The sequence below is a fragment of the Sturnus vulgaris genome, chromosome 12 (genome assembly GCF_052056855.1).
Source record: "Sturnus vulgaris isolate bStuVul1 chromosome 12, bStuVul1.hap1, whole genome shotgun sequence".
Lineage (NCBI taxonomy): Eukaryota > Metazoa > Chordata > Aves > Passeriformes > Sturnidae > Sturnus > Sturnus vulgaris.
This window is the reverse complement of record NC_142254.1, coordinates 17,156,693-17,173,506: the sequence shown is the minus strand read 5'-3', so window position 1 is coordinate 17,173,506 and position 16,814 is coordinate 17,156,693. Positions and strand designations below refer to the sequence as shown.

Here is a 16,814-nt window from a genome sequence, read left to right as displayed (position 1 = left end):
GATATCACACACAGCAAGACTGATTTCCATAAGTGTAGCACATTCTCTTCTCCAGCTTAAATCTGCAAATGGTGGGCTGCAGTGTTTATGTTCTGCTGCCTACACATGGCATCAGATCTCCCCACTAGGAACACATCACAGTCTGCAGGAGACAAGCACCCATCCACTGCAGAACAGACCACACAGTACCGTTGTATTTCCAGGTCTCTGCAGGGGTATCCTATGCCACATCCTCTCTTTAGAATATAAAGATAAGCTTCTACTGCTGTGACCAACGCAATGGTTGCAGGTGGTGATCAGTTCCAAACAGGAACCACCTCTCCTTCTGCTGCACTGAAGAACCCAGCAGCAAACAGCTCCCTCCTCCACTGCTCACATTTCTGGGCACTCAGAATTGCACATCTTTACACTGCTGACTTTGTCCCCACAGCTGATAGATAATAGGGCAAGTGAAAATTCAAGCTACACAGCAGACAGGTTTAATACAGGACAAATGTGATGGACAACACACACAACCTCTTTCAAAGGTCAAGATTCACTCACAACCAGAGAGATCCTGGTTTTTTTTCCTACACAGATGAGACTTTCAGTTCCCTGATGAGGAAATGAAGTGATGTGACATTAAGCAGCTCATGAATCTCTTCAATTAATGCATTCTGCACAACGGAGACTTCCAGGGAATTATCTGCAACCACAGCAGTGCCTCACTCCCATTGCTGTGTCTCTGAGAATGAGTCACTCCAATTCCCATATTCTTGCTGCAGGCAGAGAGCTGAGGACTATTCCCTGCCTTCGTCACGCAAATGGCTGGAATCAAACACTGAAACTACTTGCACAGAACTTTAATTAAGGTTACCCTATTTTCTGAAACTATGGGAGTATATTTACCATCAGCTCCCCACCCTTCATGTTGATTAGGGCTTATGCTACGGGAGGTAACATTTCCATCCCATCACCTTCAGGAAGCAACTGAATCATGTGCCAAACAACCATGCAGAAGAGGGTAAGGGGGAAAAAACAGAGTATTGAGACTGGGGGGATGCCTTGCTGCTCTCTGTGATATAATGGATCAGGAAGATCAGCTTCATCTGCAACAGGGCTCTCCCAAACCACCAAACTATTTATCCTAATACCTTGCCAATTTAAAAGAGATTTTACCAATATTAAACCAGCTTGGAGAACATAGGGACATGACAGTGGCTGGTTTGACACATTTAGGAATACTGCAATTTTAATTAAAAATAAAAAATTCCCAGAAGAGAGACAAAATCTGTGTTACAAGTGGTTTCAAAACTGAGAAAGTCTTTGCTGAATACAGCTAGTGGTCTGTGTTTCATGTGATTTGCAAACTAGAAACACTGGAATTTTAGGCCAGGAGGGTGTCATTGACAAATGGGGTTCTCCCTTTCCTCTGGAGTGTAGGTTTACAGAAGAGTAAAATCATGGTCTCCAGGCAAGTTTATATGAAGTGATTTATCTCTAGCCAGCTGCAGTCAGACATCTGCTTGTTTTTACTTCACTACAGAGAGATTCACACACCCCCCCTTATCTCCAAAGGCAGCCAAGATTATATCCAATTGTAAAGAGAAACATCCAGCAATTACCAAAACTAAAATTTACGAAGTCAAGTAAATTACACAGAGGCCACAGATGCACCTAAGCCCCACCTAAGGCTGAAGAAGTCCTATTTAGTGAACAGGCTACTGACTTTAAGGCAGAGACATCACCTCTGTATCCCGTGGTTCACACACAGATCTGCCCAAATACATGAAGGTATTTCTTTGTTTTGAGAATCCCTCACATTCCACATGGGATCACACAGACAGTCCTCATGTGGTCAAATAAAGTTTGTGAACCCTTGCCTTTATAGCTTTTCCGTATTAATCTGCACTCTGGGCATATATCCAATTAAAGCCTCATGTATAGATCACTAGGTTAGTAACTGGCTTGCATACTGGGGGGAAGGGAAATAAGCTCATGACTGCACAATTTAACACTGCCTCTGCTTTCACTTTTGCATGCACCAGTCTTTTTTAATCTAGTCTTACCATAAATAAAGAGTAATGACGCTTGCTGCAGAGCAGCTCGGGTCCCTGCATGCTGGAACACACAGTAGCTGATGCAGAATGCATTTACATTAAACTGAACTCCAGTGCAAAGCAGACAAGGTCTTTTCACAAACACGCTACGAAAACAGGAAGCGAAGGGGGAAACTTCACAGTGTTTGGAAACAGCAGAGCATTGTTTGTACACGTTTCTCTTACAATTCCAAAATAAAAAAACGGGTAACATGAAATCTGAGCACAGCAAGAGCCTTAGATCAGACACAAAGGTCTCAAGACAGCACCACTCAGAAGATCTCCAGGTACAGACTGTACAGGCAAGAAGATGCACAGGGTAAGTTTGTTCTCTTATTTCTGCTAAGAAAATCTTACAAGTAGAGACACAACCTCCCCAACCCTTGACGTTAAACCTAGATAATGTTACACAGCACTACATCTTTATCTCAATTAAAGTGGGTATGATAAATGAAGAGGCATTAGGAAACACATAACCCACCAAACGTAAACATTCCCCTCGTTTTTTAACTGTGCTCAAAAGGGAAGGTACAATGGCACAGGCCACACTGTGGGCTATCACTGCCCCATGAAAAGAAGCTGCACTGTGAACAACATCCCTAAGAGATGAGTCAAAACGTTCCAGTCACAAGCAACCACAGACTCAGACTTCCCTTTTCAGCTGGAGCACAGAGATCCATCCGACCTCTATCCTGAAGCTGCTTTAATTCTATCCTGAAACTGCTTTAATTCTTTCCTCCCATCACCTCCTTTCTTTCCCTTCCTCCTTCAAGCCCACCATATTTAAAGTACATTAGCCAACCCAAGTCACCAGGGATATTTGAAATAATTTACAATAAATCAGGAGATTAATTGCAAGGGAGGCAATGACATAGCACCAAAAGAAGCATACACTAGTTTTAAGTAAGAAGCCACTAGAAATATGTCTCAGTGTCAACAAATTTTTCACTATAAACACCAAAGAAAGAAGACATTGCAGTCTTCAGGGAAAATGCTGGGCTGCAAAGGCAAAGTGGTTACCTGGAAAGGGCATGTCAATATTTAATACTAAAGTGCATGTCCGGTCCTGCACATTTCATTTAATTTCAAGCTTTTCCAGCCTTATTTCCTGTTTCATTCACAGCAATCACAAAAGATTAATTACCCAACCTTAGGAAACGTGTTTTCAGTCATACAAGACATGTTGACCATGTCCCTACTTTCACCTTCAGTAACAAAGCCCTGTGCCAACACAAGTTTTATGCCTGCTTCAATGTCCACATTATTTGATTGCAAAGTAGATTGGACTTTCAGTGCCAGGACTCCACTCAAACGTCTGGGAAAGGAAGAGTCTGTTCCGTGGCTCTGGATGTCAGGCTAATTTTTAATTTAAAATTAATTAAAGAAAAAAAAAAAAATCTTTCTTCAAAAGTCACCATAACAGCATTGACCAAAAAAACCCAAAAAACCAAAACAAAACAAAAAACCAAACAAAAACAACTTAGAGGATCTCAAAGAACCATCCATGAAGAGTAGAAAGAAAAACTAAAGTAATGCTGAATAATTTGCACTTGCATAATATCTTTCATCAGCACTCTTCCATATAGGGGCTGCATTTCATACCAAACATGATAGGGAATATTACTTCAAGCCCTTATCACACAGCTGGAGTGGCTATCCTTTAGTAAGGACTATCTGAAGAATCACCAGTGTTCCTGCACTGAAAGAATAAGCTGAAGCTCCTTTTCCAATTCAGTAATTGTGCTACTTTAACTATCTACTAAAGGCAGAAGTTTACAGCAGTTGCACGGATTTTCTTCTGGTTTAAATAGTGACTGAACAATGACGTTTTCTCTTCCTCCAGACACCTAAATAAACCTCTCTCTGTTCTACGTTCCTGTGCATAAGGAACACAACTGCTTCATTGAACATGATTAACCTTCCACAAGGAATCAACAGGTCCTCAAACCATGGGCATTTCAGTGCTGAGCAGCAAGACAAGGACACGGATGGATCTCACTCAACACAGTCCAAGGAAGGAGATGGAAATCTCTGCTGCGAGAGTAAATGACGTTCTTCAAGAATCACGGGGCCTTTCACAGTTTCATTCCCCTCCTCCTCAGAGCCAGGGTAGTGAACAAGCTGCTCAGATGACCGAACACCACAATCAGCAGAGCACTGTGGAGCCAGAGCATTCGAGGCAGGCACAGGCACCCAACTCTCCATCACTGACACCCAGAGCCCTGCCTGGAGTCAACAGCCCAGGCAAAGAAATCCCTCCTTGTGCAACCACCCCTTCAAGCTGCCAGGAACAATGCAGCATCAGATCCCCAGTGACAAAAACTGCATGGCCACCAGAAGAAAGATCTGCAGAACTGCATTATCTTACACAGATCCTCTATTTGAGAGTCCACGTAAAGTTCTACTTTCAGTTTCCTACCTTCTTACAGCTTACATTGTACCAGAGAAATACGGTGTTTTAAGATGCCTCTGCAATCATATTCTTCTCAAGGAATTCCTAAATTTATGAGCTCAATATCAAGAAGTTTGTATAGTAAATTCAAGATTTGAGAAGGGAGAGAGAACTGCCAACCTTTTCACAAAAAAGAATCTCAACAGACTGCTTCTTTAACAATTTTGCAAGCTCATTCACGTCCTGGAAATTTCAGTGCAGTCAAGGTTTCCCTGACTTACTCTTTATTTCAGAATTCAGTCTTAACAGCCTCCGAAGCAAGAGCAAAGTGGTAGGTTGTCAGAAGTGACTATCAGGAGAATACACAAAGCACACACGCTGCAGAAAGCAGAGACTTGAACTGATTGGCACCTGGCTCCCCAGCAGATATTTTCTTTGCAGGAAGATTGAAGGGTAGTGAGAAGAGCACGACACTCTGGGCCACGTTCTGCTGTCAGTCACTCTCCCACGCTCCCACTGATTTTTAATGACATTTACAACCATTAAGAAAATGAATAGCCATCAAAATCAGGAGGGAAGACGCAGCCTAGCAGACAATGCAAAGGAAAATCATTTCTGCTCCAGCTCCCACCAGTGATTTATCAAGAGCAGTAGGGCAAGGCACTACTGATCCTCGGTGTCCAACCTTAGATCCTCCAGAGTGAACCACAGATGCACACACCAACTAAGAAGGAACTGCAAACTAAGCATGAACCAACAGTGGCAAACATGTCTGATCTACATTTATCTGACTCTTCATTTTCCCCACATACAAAAACACTGACCATAAAGCACTTGGTTGAAGCACAGCAAAGTTGAAGCCCAAGGATTACTAGAATGAAGATATTATACTTTCATCCAAAAATCTATTTTTCCCTGTTTTAAAAGCCAAAAATAATCCCTCTTCTTTTTTGTTCACAAGTCAAACAGAGAATCATATTTATGGAAAAAACCTACACGCCCTTAGTCTTTTGATTTTAAAAGCTGGAGTCCACTTGGCAAGTTTCAAAACATTTTTTTTAAAAGCAGTCTCTACTTTACTATTAATAATGTGCATCACTGGAAATTGATAACTAAGTCAGTTTTGTTCTAGACAGCAAAACCAGCCTGAATACTCACTAATTTTATTACAGTAGCAAACAAGAAACTCTTGTGTACAACAGATTCCCACTACAGCAGGAACCAGCCATGGTAAGAGGCTCCTGCCAATCCCAAACACTTATATTCAAATAGCCAAATCAGACAATGACTGAGAAGAAGGAAAAAAAAAAAAAAAAAGCAATATCTCAGCTTCACCATTGAGAAGTACCTGCTCAGTATCTTTAGGAGATGTAGGGGGGGAAAAAAGGTGTTCTTTTAAAAATTGTTGGAACAGTCTCACTGCAAATGCAATTACCTGATGTTGCTCAGTTGACGTTAATTGTCCATACATACATAAAAAATGAGGCCACTTTTTTGTTTACAAAATTCTTGCCTTACCTTTGGGTTTGCATCACCAGAAATCTCATCCATAAATATGCACGGACATTCACACACTTCAAAATATGTACAACTTATTTCTAAGAAAAAAATGCTATTTCTCATCTGCTCTTTAGGTCTAAGAAAAACATTAAACGAAATATAAATGTAAAAGAATTGCATTTGGGAACACAATTATCTATTTGCAACAAAGCCCTTTGATATAGCTTAATCTAAGCTTTCTTCAGGCAACACTTACTGTACCACATGTGGCATCTTTGAAAACAAAATCTTACAAAACCTAAATCCATTTCTGCGTGCTAATAAGGTCTGAGTTTTACATTTTTCAAAGGGAGAAAAATATTTCATTTTATTCAGCCTTTTTTTAAGCACTAGAAATCCAAGAAGGAAAAGTTCTTTAGTGTCAGTGCCAAGCATTCAACATTCCCATTCTTAATATCAAGAAATTAGTGATCTGGAGTTTAAGAAGCATTAGATAATCATTTTTTTAGTCATCTTTTTTGAAGTTCCGGTAATTACTCTTTTAATCAATTAAAGCAATTATTCCTTTTAAATTTTTCATCCAGTGAGAAAATCATGCAATCCCTCGGTCACAGGTACAAGAACTTTAGGGAAGCTGCAGCAACTGTGAAAAGTGCAAGAGCTCTTACCCCTGAAAGAAGCTGATATTCTGAGCAGACATGACAGAAAGGGGCTCCAGCCAAGCTTTACTCCATTTTAAACCTCCCACTTTGCCAGGGCCTCAGAAGTGGAAATGGCCACAGGTGCAAATATATAAAGCAAGGTAACAGCAGAAGCTGCAGCACCATCTTCCTATGCCTTCAAGGAATTGGGAGCAGCTGCCCCTGTAGAGGATCCACCCTCCTGCAAACTTCAGCCACAACCACATACCACAGCAGCATTTCAGCAAATTTCGAGACCAAATGGGGGAAAAGAGAGCTACTTGCAGCAAGCAGCATTTTTTTCTTAATAAAATTCTATTGTCTGAGGAAGGGAGACAGGACAGAGCTGGCACAACGCCCCACAGAGCAGCAGTGATGGCTGGAGGATTCTAGCGAGGTTTTCCCCATAGATAAATGTCACAAACTCACTTTCCACCAGGACAGCATTGTTGAAATGTTGGCACAAAACGAGTGACAGAGCAACAGCTTCTACATCAGTTCTGCCTAACAGGGAATTTTCCAGCAACCCTCTCGCTCATGGAAGAGCCATTCCAGCCACTGCAGGTCACTCGGCACCCTGAGATCTGCCAAGCAGAGGGAGAAAATGGGGCTCTGAGAGCTGCACAAGGCTAAGAGTGGAGCCAGCCATGTCCCCCAGCCAGCAGCCAAGTGTGAGCTGCACGGTGATCCCTCGCTGAACCTTCCTGGCTCTCTGAACAGCACATCCTGCCATTCACGTTACAGGCAATGAATGGTAATCCCTCTCCTCAAATTACCCTCCTGATTTCAACAGAGCGAGACCAAGAATGTACGTGACTGAGTGTACTTCCAGTTCAGATTTAAGTAATTGCAACTTGACGAGTTTCTTAAGCTCAGTTAGTAATGGCACACATCTAGCAGAAACATTCAAATCCAGAAAAAACACACGCCTTTTTATTAAGTTTCTCAAAAAAGGAAAAATACTTAATATTATTTAGAAGCTTACTAAAAACTCAGATTAAAGTAGCAGAACATAACCTTCACCATATCCTCATGCCCTGGACACCAGAGTCTGTGACCTGGCAGGTTACCTGCTTGCATTTCCCATTCTACTGGCCCTGTCCCATCAGTCATGGGACAGCCCAAAGGGCAAAGTCAACAAATCACTTTAAGTACTGGAAATGGCAGTAACTGGTAACAACAAACGCCCACAAATCCTGGAATATGGCTCCCCTCTTCCAAAACCTAGAGAGTATTGTTAAATTCTCCTGATTTTTAAGTCTATGAAGTAACGGCCTTTTAACTTAGCATCTGGTTCTGACTTCTTTGTGTTTTCCTCCACAACCACAAGAGCTAAAACTTCACTCACCACTGACGTGATCAGTTATAATGTATGCTTTTCAATTGTCTTTTCCCTTTCCTGGTGTTGTCCCTGCATTCTTAAATATTGTGCAAAACAGGAAAATTTTACGCAGTGATTTAATAATACATTTTTTTTGGCATCAGTTCTAGCCTACCATGTTTCCCACTCTTCTTCCTCAATAGTCTGGCGGGCTATGCAGACACACATCACCTCCCTGATCCAGTGAAAAGACAGACAACAAATCTGCAAAAGGTTCAAACAGAGAGAGTGTTCCCCAGCCAGCTCACAGAGATTTTTCTCAACCTGACCCTGCAAACTGTTAAGTGCTTACAAAAGATGGACTGACAGGGTATGGCACAGATGCAGAAATGAATGGCACAGGCCAGGGCTGACTCAGCCAGCACTGCTGCCAATGACACTGCACCGGCAGATGGTGCAAAAAAAAGTTATTTTATCGAGTGCACATACATGCATGAGCTCTCTGAATGGATTATACGTGCTGAAGTATCAATCATCTTCAAACACCTGGCTGTTTGTGGGATCAAGCACTATGTTATCTGTGAACACACAGAACAAAACTGATGCAACTAGCACTGCTCAAAACACCAATAAACAAGCCACAATCCACCCATGCAACCCACAATCTAATTACTTCTAAAGACTCCAAAAGACTTGAACTATTTGAGGTAGGTCTCTTTTCTCATAAATCCTATATGAGGAGATGAGTAAAACCCTATTAGGTTAGCCATGCTTATTAACATAGAAGGAAATTGTACCATGTTAAACTCATCTGTTACCTAGGAACTTCAAAAGTACCAACAGATTAAACACAATAAATTGAACAGTTCCAGGAAAAAAAAAAAAAATCACTCTTTCCTATGTACTAATCCTACCACCTTTTTCCTCCAAAAAGGTCCTTCAGTGCACACAGGTCTGTGAATGATTTTGGTGGGACCAAGGCTTCAGCCCCTGCTCTCCCACAGCTGCTAACAAAGCAAACCAAACCTTTCACATTGGAACATTAATGCAAATGGGACGCTGAGCAAAGCCCCTCACCTCCAAAAAACCAAACATTACAGAATCATACAATGGTTTGGGTTGGAAGGCACCTTTAAGGATCACCTTGTTCCACCCCCTGCCATGGGCAGGGACACCTTCCACTATCCCAAGCTGCTCCAAGCCCTGTCCAGCTTGGCCTTGGACACTTCCAGGGCAGCCACAGCTTCTCTGGGCAGCACATCCTTTCCTGGAAGGACTATACCCCACCTTGGATAATCTATCAGACTCCTCCCATCCCTATTATAATCACAGTTATAATGTTCCACTACAAAAAAAAAAAAAAAAAAAAGTATTACCTCAGAGCTCCACAAAGGCCCATCCTTGGGAGGGATGCTGAGCTCTTCCAAGCCCTGCTCTGATGCAGGATCCCATGGAGGACCAGAGGCAATTTACAGTCTCTCCCGTGGGGACTATTACCACCACGTCGTTACTAGCACCACATCTTTACTCTCCAGCCAAAACGAAAAATGAGGCACAAGTATTTCTGAGTATCCTTTTTATTTATGTTCCTGAACATGTAAAATTCACTGGCTGGGTGCTAACACTAATAGCCTTGAGAGCTCTCACTCTGTCAATGAATATAGCTTCTGTTTTCATATTTTATATAAGCTCTGTGACATATAAACACATACCTTAGCACTACTGACTTATAAATATGCTTTTTAACCACTGCAGGAACTATATATGCAAAGGTATGTTTGATAGGCATTAAACAACTTTAAAGAAATATCGTTTTAGGTTTTCTTATGTCAAACTACTAACTAATAAAGCAATAAAATAAGTTTGTCATAGCAGAGCAATATTCCATTAAATCACCAGGTCTTCAGAAAACTTTGGGGGTTGTTAATGCAGGAACACGCCTGCCTTCACTTGAGAAAGAGAATCTCAATTTCATCAGTACAGATAACATGGAGCAATTTGTTCTCAATTTGCAGAGAATTCCAAATTGTCATGGCTTTTATGCAAATTATGACATTCAGTGTTCCTTCTGATGCACCAGAACCAAGAACTTGGGAGACAGCAACAACCCAAAACAGGCAAATACACATATACCCAAAACCCATAGGTACCACTTCTCATCAAATAAAAGCCATCACCTGCAACAGTAAACCACAAGAATTATTAAATAGAAATAGTAATTTATCTTTCCATTATTGTAACAAATCAAAAAATTATCTTAAATTGCTTTGTTATTTAGGTGTTCATACTTATTTACACATGAAATGATGGCAGACACACCAATCTAGTTTAAAGTCACATTCACAGAGCCTCATCAACAGTGCAGGACTTAAAGACAGCACTTCGTTTTCTGAACAGACTGTTTTTTATTATTATAATTAAAAATTCATATTAATTCTACTTGCAATCTGGTTAATACTCCAATATTCCTTTTTCAGGAAAGCTTTAAAAATTCTTCTTGTAAGATTGTTTTGAAACTTTTGAGCTCTGCATAATACTTCCCACTTGAGCTAATTGTTTTTAAAGGGAAATTTAATTTTTAAAAGTGTGTTTTTCTAACTAATGGGAATCTGTGCTAAAGTAAACAATAAGTCCAGCTTGATAGGAATTTCTGCTCTATCTTTACCAAAATAAGGAAGGAAAGACATGTAATAGCATGCTGAAACACATGCGGTAGCAGAAATGTTGAATTTTAAAAAACAATTAGAAGACAATTTTCTACTCTACTTCTCCCGTTTGAAACAGATCATCCTGCCCTGCCTCATTTAATATTAATTGGGTACGTTCTTGTCTCTAGAAGAAAACACAAATGCAGTTCCCTAATCCACTTACATTCTTGTTTCAAATGCATTTACGATTAGCTAGCCTGTCAATAAACTATTGTCCTCACAAATCATGTCTGTACAGCAAAACGTTTAAAAGAAACTCGGGTCCTTTCAGGATTGTCACCAGCTTTGAACAAAACATTTACATCACACCCAACCCACCTGCCAAGGCAAAACCCAGAAATGCGAAACGGGCTCGAAAAGCCAAAGTTTCCATCTCCTTGAGGGATATTAATGAGTAACTTCACGGTTTCTATAAAGCCTTATCTTCCCAGATGGGAATTAGAGAGGTCATCCCTAGCCAGAGACAATTAATCACTTATTTATTCTTTCCTTGTCTGCTGCACATACATATGTATCACAACTCTTCCCTGCAACCCAGGACTTTTAAAACTGATTGTCCTCAACAGCTATTCCCCACTGGTGCAAGAGAAAGAATGAAAGAGAAAAGCAGGGCAGAGACATGAAAGAGACAATGCAAAAGGGTATTAAAGACACAGAAAAGTCATGGCACCTATATTTAAACTACTGAAAATCAAATTTTACATTTCTCTCGAAGAAAGGGTTACTCCTAACCCAACTCTGCCCCTCCAAAAAAAAAAAAAAAGGTAAGAAATATTAAATTGGACTTTATTTCTTTATTTGTTTTTACTATCACTGCTCCTCAAGCTGTGCAAGGACAGATCTCCCTGGTGAAAAAAAAATTAGTAAGGGTGCTACATTTGAGTTCGGTAGGTGTTTTTAAAATAAACATTATTCCTCCCATGGGGGAGAAAGTCAAATTCATCCCCAGGCAAGCTGCTGTCTGACAAACAAAGTTTCTAAGTGTCAAAATTTCCTACTGGGACTTTTGCATTTACAGTAACAAAACAAAACAGAAAAAAAAGCTACAGATCTGTATTCACTTTCTCCAAAAAACCCTTAACCAGAATGAAACTCTGGACATGATGCGAGTGAAACTGTAACGGTGATACTGTGCTATATTTAAGCAATTCTTTGAGAAATAAGAACATGAAGCAAACAATGGAAACACACATAAATCAGATTAAGTCCTAACACCTACAGTTATGGGACTGTCCACAAATTAATACCTTTCCACATTTGTTAACTGGCTGCATATACCAATTCAGAATACACTTATTTTATTATTAGTATTTGATTAACATGGACTTATTTTAATTGAGACAGTCACTTGTCATAATGTTCAAAAAATGCACTTTATAGAGAACATTATTTCTTTCCTCCCTAAATTTTGCTAAAATAAGATGGCCTAACAGTTGCTCTATTGCATTCTTGCATAGCACTTCTGCTACCAAAACCTATCTTGTCAGCACAAAAATCGTATCTGCCTAAATAAACAATAAAACTACTTATCTCTCAAAAAAATGTAGGTAAAGTCTCTATATTCAGACTTATATATGTGGGCATATACCAAGTGTATTCATGGAATAAACAATAGATGAATAACTAATGCTAACTTCTATATTGCAGCCCAGGGACTGACAAGTAAGAGCTTGTGGGGAGAAGAATTTAATTCAAATATATGTCTCAAGTGACAATAAAAAGGATATGAAGTGCTTAGAATCAACAAATAACTTATCCTCTGTACTCAGGGCCATAATTTGCGAGATCTGGATTTAGCTGTCATTACAACTTTTGCTTTCAAATGCAAAACAAAGTGATGTTATTTTCCCGTTCCATTTTATTCATGTTATATAGAATGCAGTAAAACTCGTCATGCCAGAGGATTTGCAAAGGGATGATGTGAAGGTTAATTACTGGCTGCTCATAAAGCATCCTGCCTGTCGAAAGCCCCATGTGTAAAAATGACCTTGTTATCAAAGCTGTTGAGTGCTCCCAACGGTCACTTTCCATGGACAGAATGGATATTTTTCCTTAGCTCTTGAAAACCAAATTAGTTGCATTCAAATATCTACCTCCAGTTTGAGGAGGTTTTGGCACTGTGCCTGTACCCCATTTCTGTAGGGGATGGGGGTTAAACTACCACGGATTTTGCTTAGATCACATCTTTCCAGCTCAAAATGAAAAGGACTGAAATGTAGGTATCACAGAACCAATGTCTGAAAGATACCTGCTAAACCTACCCACAGACTCAGGCAACAAGTGAATGCAGATCTTATCCTTGTGCCCTAATTACCCCCTGGAAACCAAAGACACTACTTGAAACAATAAAGCACAGATATTTCTGTGAGCAACGGTACTTGTAGGGTGAGTTAGCACTGGGAAAAAATGATAAGGCACAAGACCAAGCACGAAGAGCACTGCTCAACAAAATGGAGCCTGCAATGCTACGCACAATGCTCTAGGATCTTCTTGCTATTTATACACTTAAAATAATTAGGAATGAGAACACCTCAACATTAATTAAAGTACAGCCCCATAGGACTTCAGTAATCTTTTCAGAAATGGTTTCTCTGGTGACAGCTTTGCCAGCGAGCAGAGTTTGACGTGTCCTGTAAAAATACAACTTCATGCCTGGTATTGCCACATTGCAGAGAACAACATCTGAAGTGTGATCATGCCTCTCTCTACCCGTATCCTCCTCCTCGGCTTAGAAATAATCAGTTTTGGATACAGTCAGGGAAATGCCTCATCTCCACTAATACTCAACTCCCCCTCTACAATGATGGTATCTTAACAAAATGAAGAACTGCAAAAACTCCTCGTGCTTGTGTCTTTCAGGAGCTTTCTCCAGCAGTGCTTGTGTCCAAATCTTCCTTTTCCCTTTAAGCAGTAGTTCTATCAAAGAAAGAAAATATTCCCTTGGAAACTCCCTTGAGAGCCCAGTGGAAACGGCAAGCAGAGATGTCATTGTGGCACAAAAAAGAGCTCTGTGAGAACAGGCAGCTGGCCTACCTGAAGGTTAAAGTAGCTCCCACTGAAAAACCTGCTCTGAATACTTCAGAGCAGAGCAGAGCATGATGCAGGAGAGACATTTACACACACTATGCCTGTGTACCAAGGTGTGAAAAAACCCAACCTCCGAGCACAGCACAGGCTGGATGAAACCCACTGAAATACACCATTAACAGAAATCTACACAAAGCCAATCCACTCTCTCGTATCCGTGTCCTATAGGAAGGCCAGAATGGAGCCATTGAGAAAAATGAGACATTTACATGTAAATCAAAAAAAGATAGGAACCAAGTACCGATGATTAAAGATCAGTGTAAAACGTGCTTTGTTAATCGCCTATTAGATAAAAATCTGTGTAATCACTCTATATACTCCACAAATATTCACGTAATATTGGCCATTAAATTTTAAGTTGGATATGAATATATAAATCATATTTTTCAAGACTGTATCCGCCTATTGTACATCTTCTGTAACGCTGATATCACCACCTCGCATTTTTCTCTTGCATCATTTTCCAGCAGGAAGAAAAACCCTGAAGGAATCTCCATATTTTCCAATCACATTGCTTGTATCTGGGCAGGTTATGTGACCGCCAACCCAGAGCCCCCAGAGCAGGCCTGAACCACAGCAAAGTCGGCGCACAAGCCGAGCCTTCGTTCTGGATTTAAAAGCATCCTCCACCTCCCTCACCTCCAACTTGGCCAAGGTGCCAGCAGGTATCTGCCGACTTTGGTTTCGGATACAAAGGGCTCAGTATGGTGATTGTATGTCGGGGTCACGTTGAGGGGAAAGAAATTTTTCTTTTTAAAATAAGGGGGAAAAATTCAACAATAATAATAACAGAACTAGTAGCTTTGCTGGGAAATTCTTTAAAAAAAAAATCAACACTGAAACTGCAAAAATAAACATCCACAGGATTACGAACAAGGAGGAAAAAAAAAACAAAAAACCCAAACCTTTCAGGATTTTCGCCGGCATTCCGGCACCCAGCGTAGCCGATCCCCCCCCTCGCCCACCGGCGGCTCCCCGGCGGCTCCGGCCGCTCGGGGACAGAGGGCGCGGGCATCCCCGGCCCCCGCGCACCGCGGATGCCCCGCGGCCGCCCCCGCGGCGGGGCCGCTGCACCCGCCCGGGCTCTTACCGTGGCCGAGGCGACGCTGTTGTCCGCCAGGGTCAAGTGGTGCGGCTCCCACCGCCGCAGGAACTTGGAGGTGAGGATCTTGCTGAGAAACGTCCGGGGGTGCCGGATGACACACACCTGGATGTCCCCCTCCTGCAGCAGCTTGTACCTCATGCCGTTGCAGTGGAGCAGGGCTCTCCGGCACGGCGCGGCACCCATTTTATTCCCCTCGGGAGCGGACATCTCGCCCAGCAGCGGCTTGCTCTCCTCGGGCTGCCTGCGGTCGCTGCCCCCGCCGGAGCGATCCATGGCAGCCCCGCGGGCCGGCTCGGGGGTGGCGCTCGGCAGCCCGCGGGGACCGGTCTCTACGGCGGGTAGAGACGGGTACAACCAAACAGAATAAAATTCAAAATAAAAATTATAACAAAAAAAAAAATCCAACCCCACGCGGCAATTAAAAAAAAAAATAAAATTGCACGCTGAAGAGGAAAAAAAAAAAAATAACAACAAAATCTGTCGGGGAAGATGGGGGTAGGGACTGAGCCGCAGCGAGGGGAGAAGGGGGAAAGGGAAGCGATGAAATCCTTATTCAAACTTCCCAATCCGCCCCCGGCGGGTCACAGCGCCGCGTCCATGCTGCCGGGCGGGCGCCGGCCGAGCGGAGGGTCGGCTCCCGCGGGGGCGGCGGACAAAAGCCGGCGGTGGTGGCGGCGGTGGTAGCGGCGCGGGGGGCTCCTGACGGCGGCAGCGGCGCTGGCGGCGGCGGCGGCGGCGGCGGGGGCTGCGGGGCGTCCGGCCGCGGCTCCTTCCTTCCCCCCGGGGCGTGTGCGCGGGAGCGTGCGGCGGCGCGCGTGCATGTATGTGGGTGCGGGTGCGCGCCCGTGGGAGCGTGTGTGCGTGTGTGTATGTGTGTGTATATGAGCGTGCCTGCCTCTGTGTGTGCGTGTCTGTGTGTGCGGGTCCCCACGCGCGCCGCCGCCGCCGCGGCAGGAGGAGGAGGAGGCGGCGGGAGCGGCGGGCGCTGCCGACACAGCCCCTCTGCCCGAGCGGCTCCGCGCGCCGCGATTGGCCCCGCCGCCGTCACGTGCCGCCCTGCCTGACGTCAATGGCCGCGGAGCCGCTCCGGGCAGCGGCGGCCGCGGGAGGTGCGCGGGAAGCGCCGCGCCCCTCACCGAGCCCCGGGATCGTTCGGGCTGGAAAAGACCTTTGAGACCATGGGGTCCGACCTGTGACCGAACGCCGCCTCGTCAAGCAGACCGCGGCACCGAGTGCCATGTCCTGTCTTTTCCTTAAACACCTCCAGGGACGGTGATTCCAGCACCTCCCCGGGCAGCCCGATGTCTAATCGCTCTTTTTGTGAAGAAATCCCTCCTAACGTCCAGCCTAAACCTCGCCCAGCGCGGCTCACCGGGGCAGGAGGCTGGGCAGGGCTGGAGGTGTGCGGGCACCTCCACCACGAGGGGAACCTCAGCTGGAACCTGAGGGAAGGAGGAGACTCTGCGGTCAGTGTCCCCTTCTCGCACCCTGCGCCGGCAGGAGCCCGGGCAGGGCGCACGGGTTGTCACCACCTCTCCTTGTAGGTGAGTTCTGAGCATCCTCACTCCAGCGTTCAGCTCTTTTACACCCCCTGCAGAGAATGGCCAAGGAAGCCCGTGCCAGGCTGCTGGCACTTCAGCAGTGAGATTCCCTTTCCTCTGGCTTTATGGGGAAACTGGGGACGGCTGCGCTTCCCAATGCACCAGGAAGCCCAGGGAGAGCAGCGCCTTCTCACACTGTGCTGGGCAGGGTGTGGAGTGTCCTCTGATCGTCTACAAAGCAGCACAATCGTTTATTTAAAAAAAAAAAAAAAAAAAAAAAAAAAAAGCAATGAAAAAAACAAGTCCCTTCTAAGCCCTTTAAACCGCTTAACAGCTGAGGGATGCTGTGTGCAATACGGATGCCGTGCCCAGAGAAATGATACCATCGATACTTGCTTTTTT

General features: G+C 43.5%; 1 protein-coding gene across 1 annotated transcript in view; it reads right to left on the bottom strand.

Moving 5' to 3' along the window:
• Positions 1–15,484, bottom strand: part of CMIP (c-Maf inducing protein) — a 129,340-nt gene extending 113,856 nt beyond the window's left edge. Inside the window, exon 1 of the mRNA XM_014874446.2 lies at positions 14,857–15,484. Coding sequence (XP_014729932.1) covers positions 14,857–15,144 — 288 coding nt within the window. The 5' untranslated portion in view covers positions 15,145–15,484. The remainder of the gene's footprint in view (positions 1–14,856) is intronic.
• Positions 15,485–16,814: the final 1,330 nt, after the last annotated feature.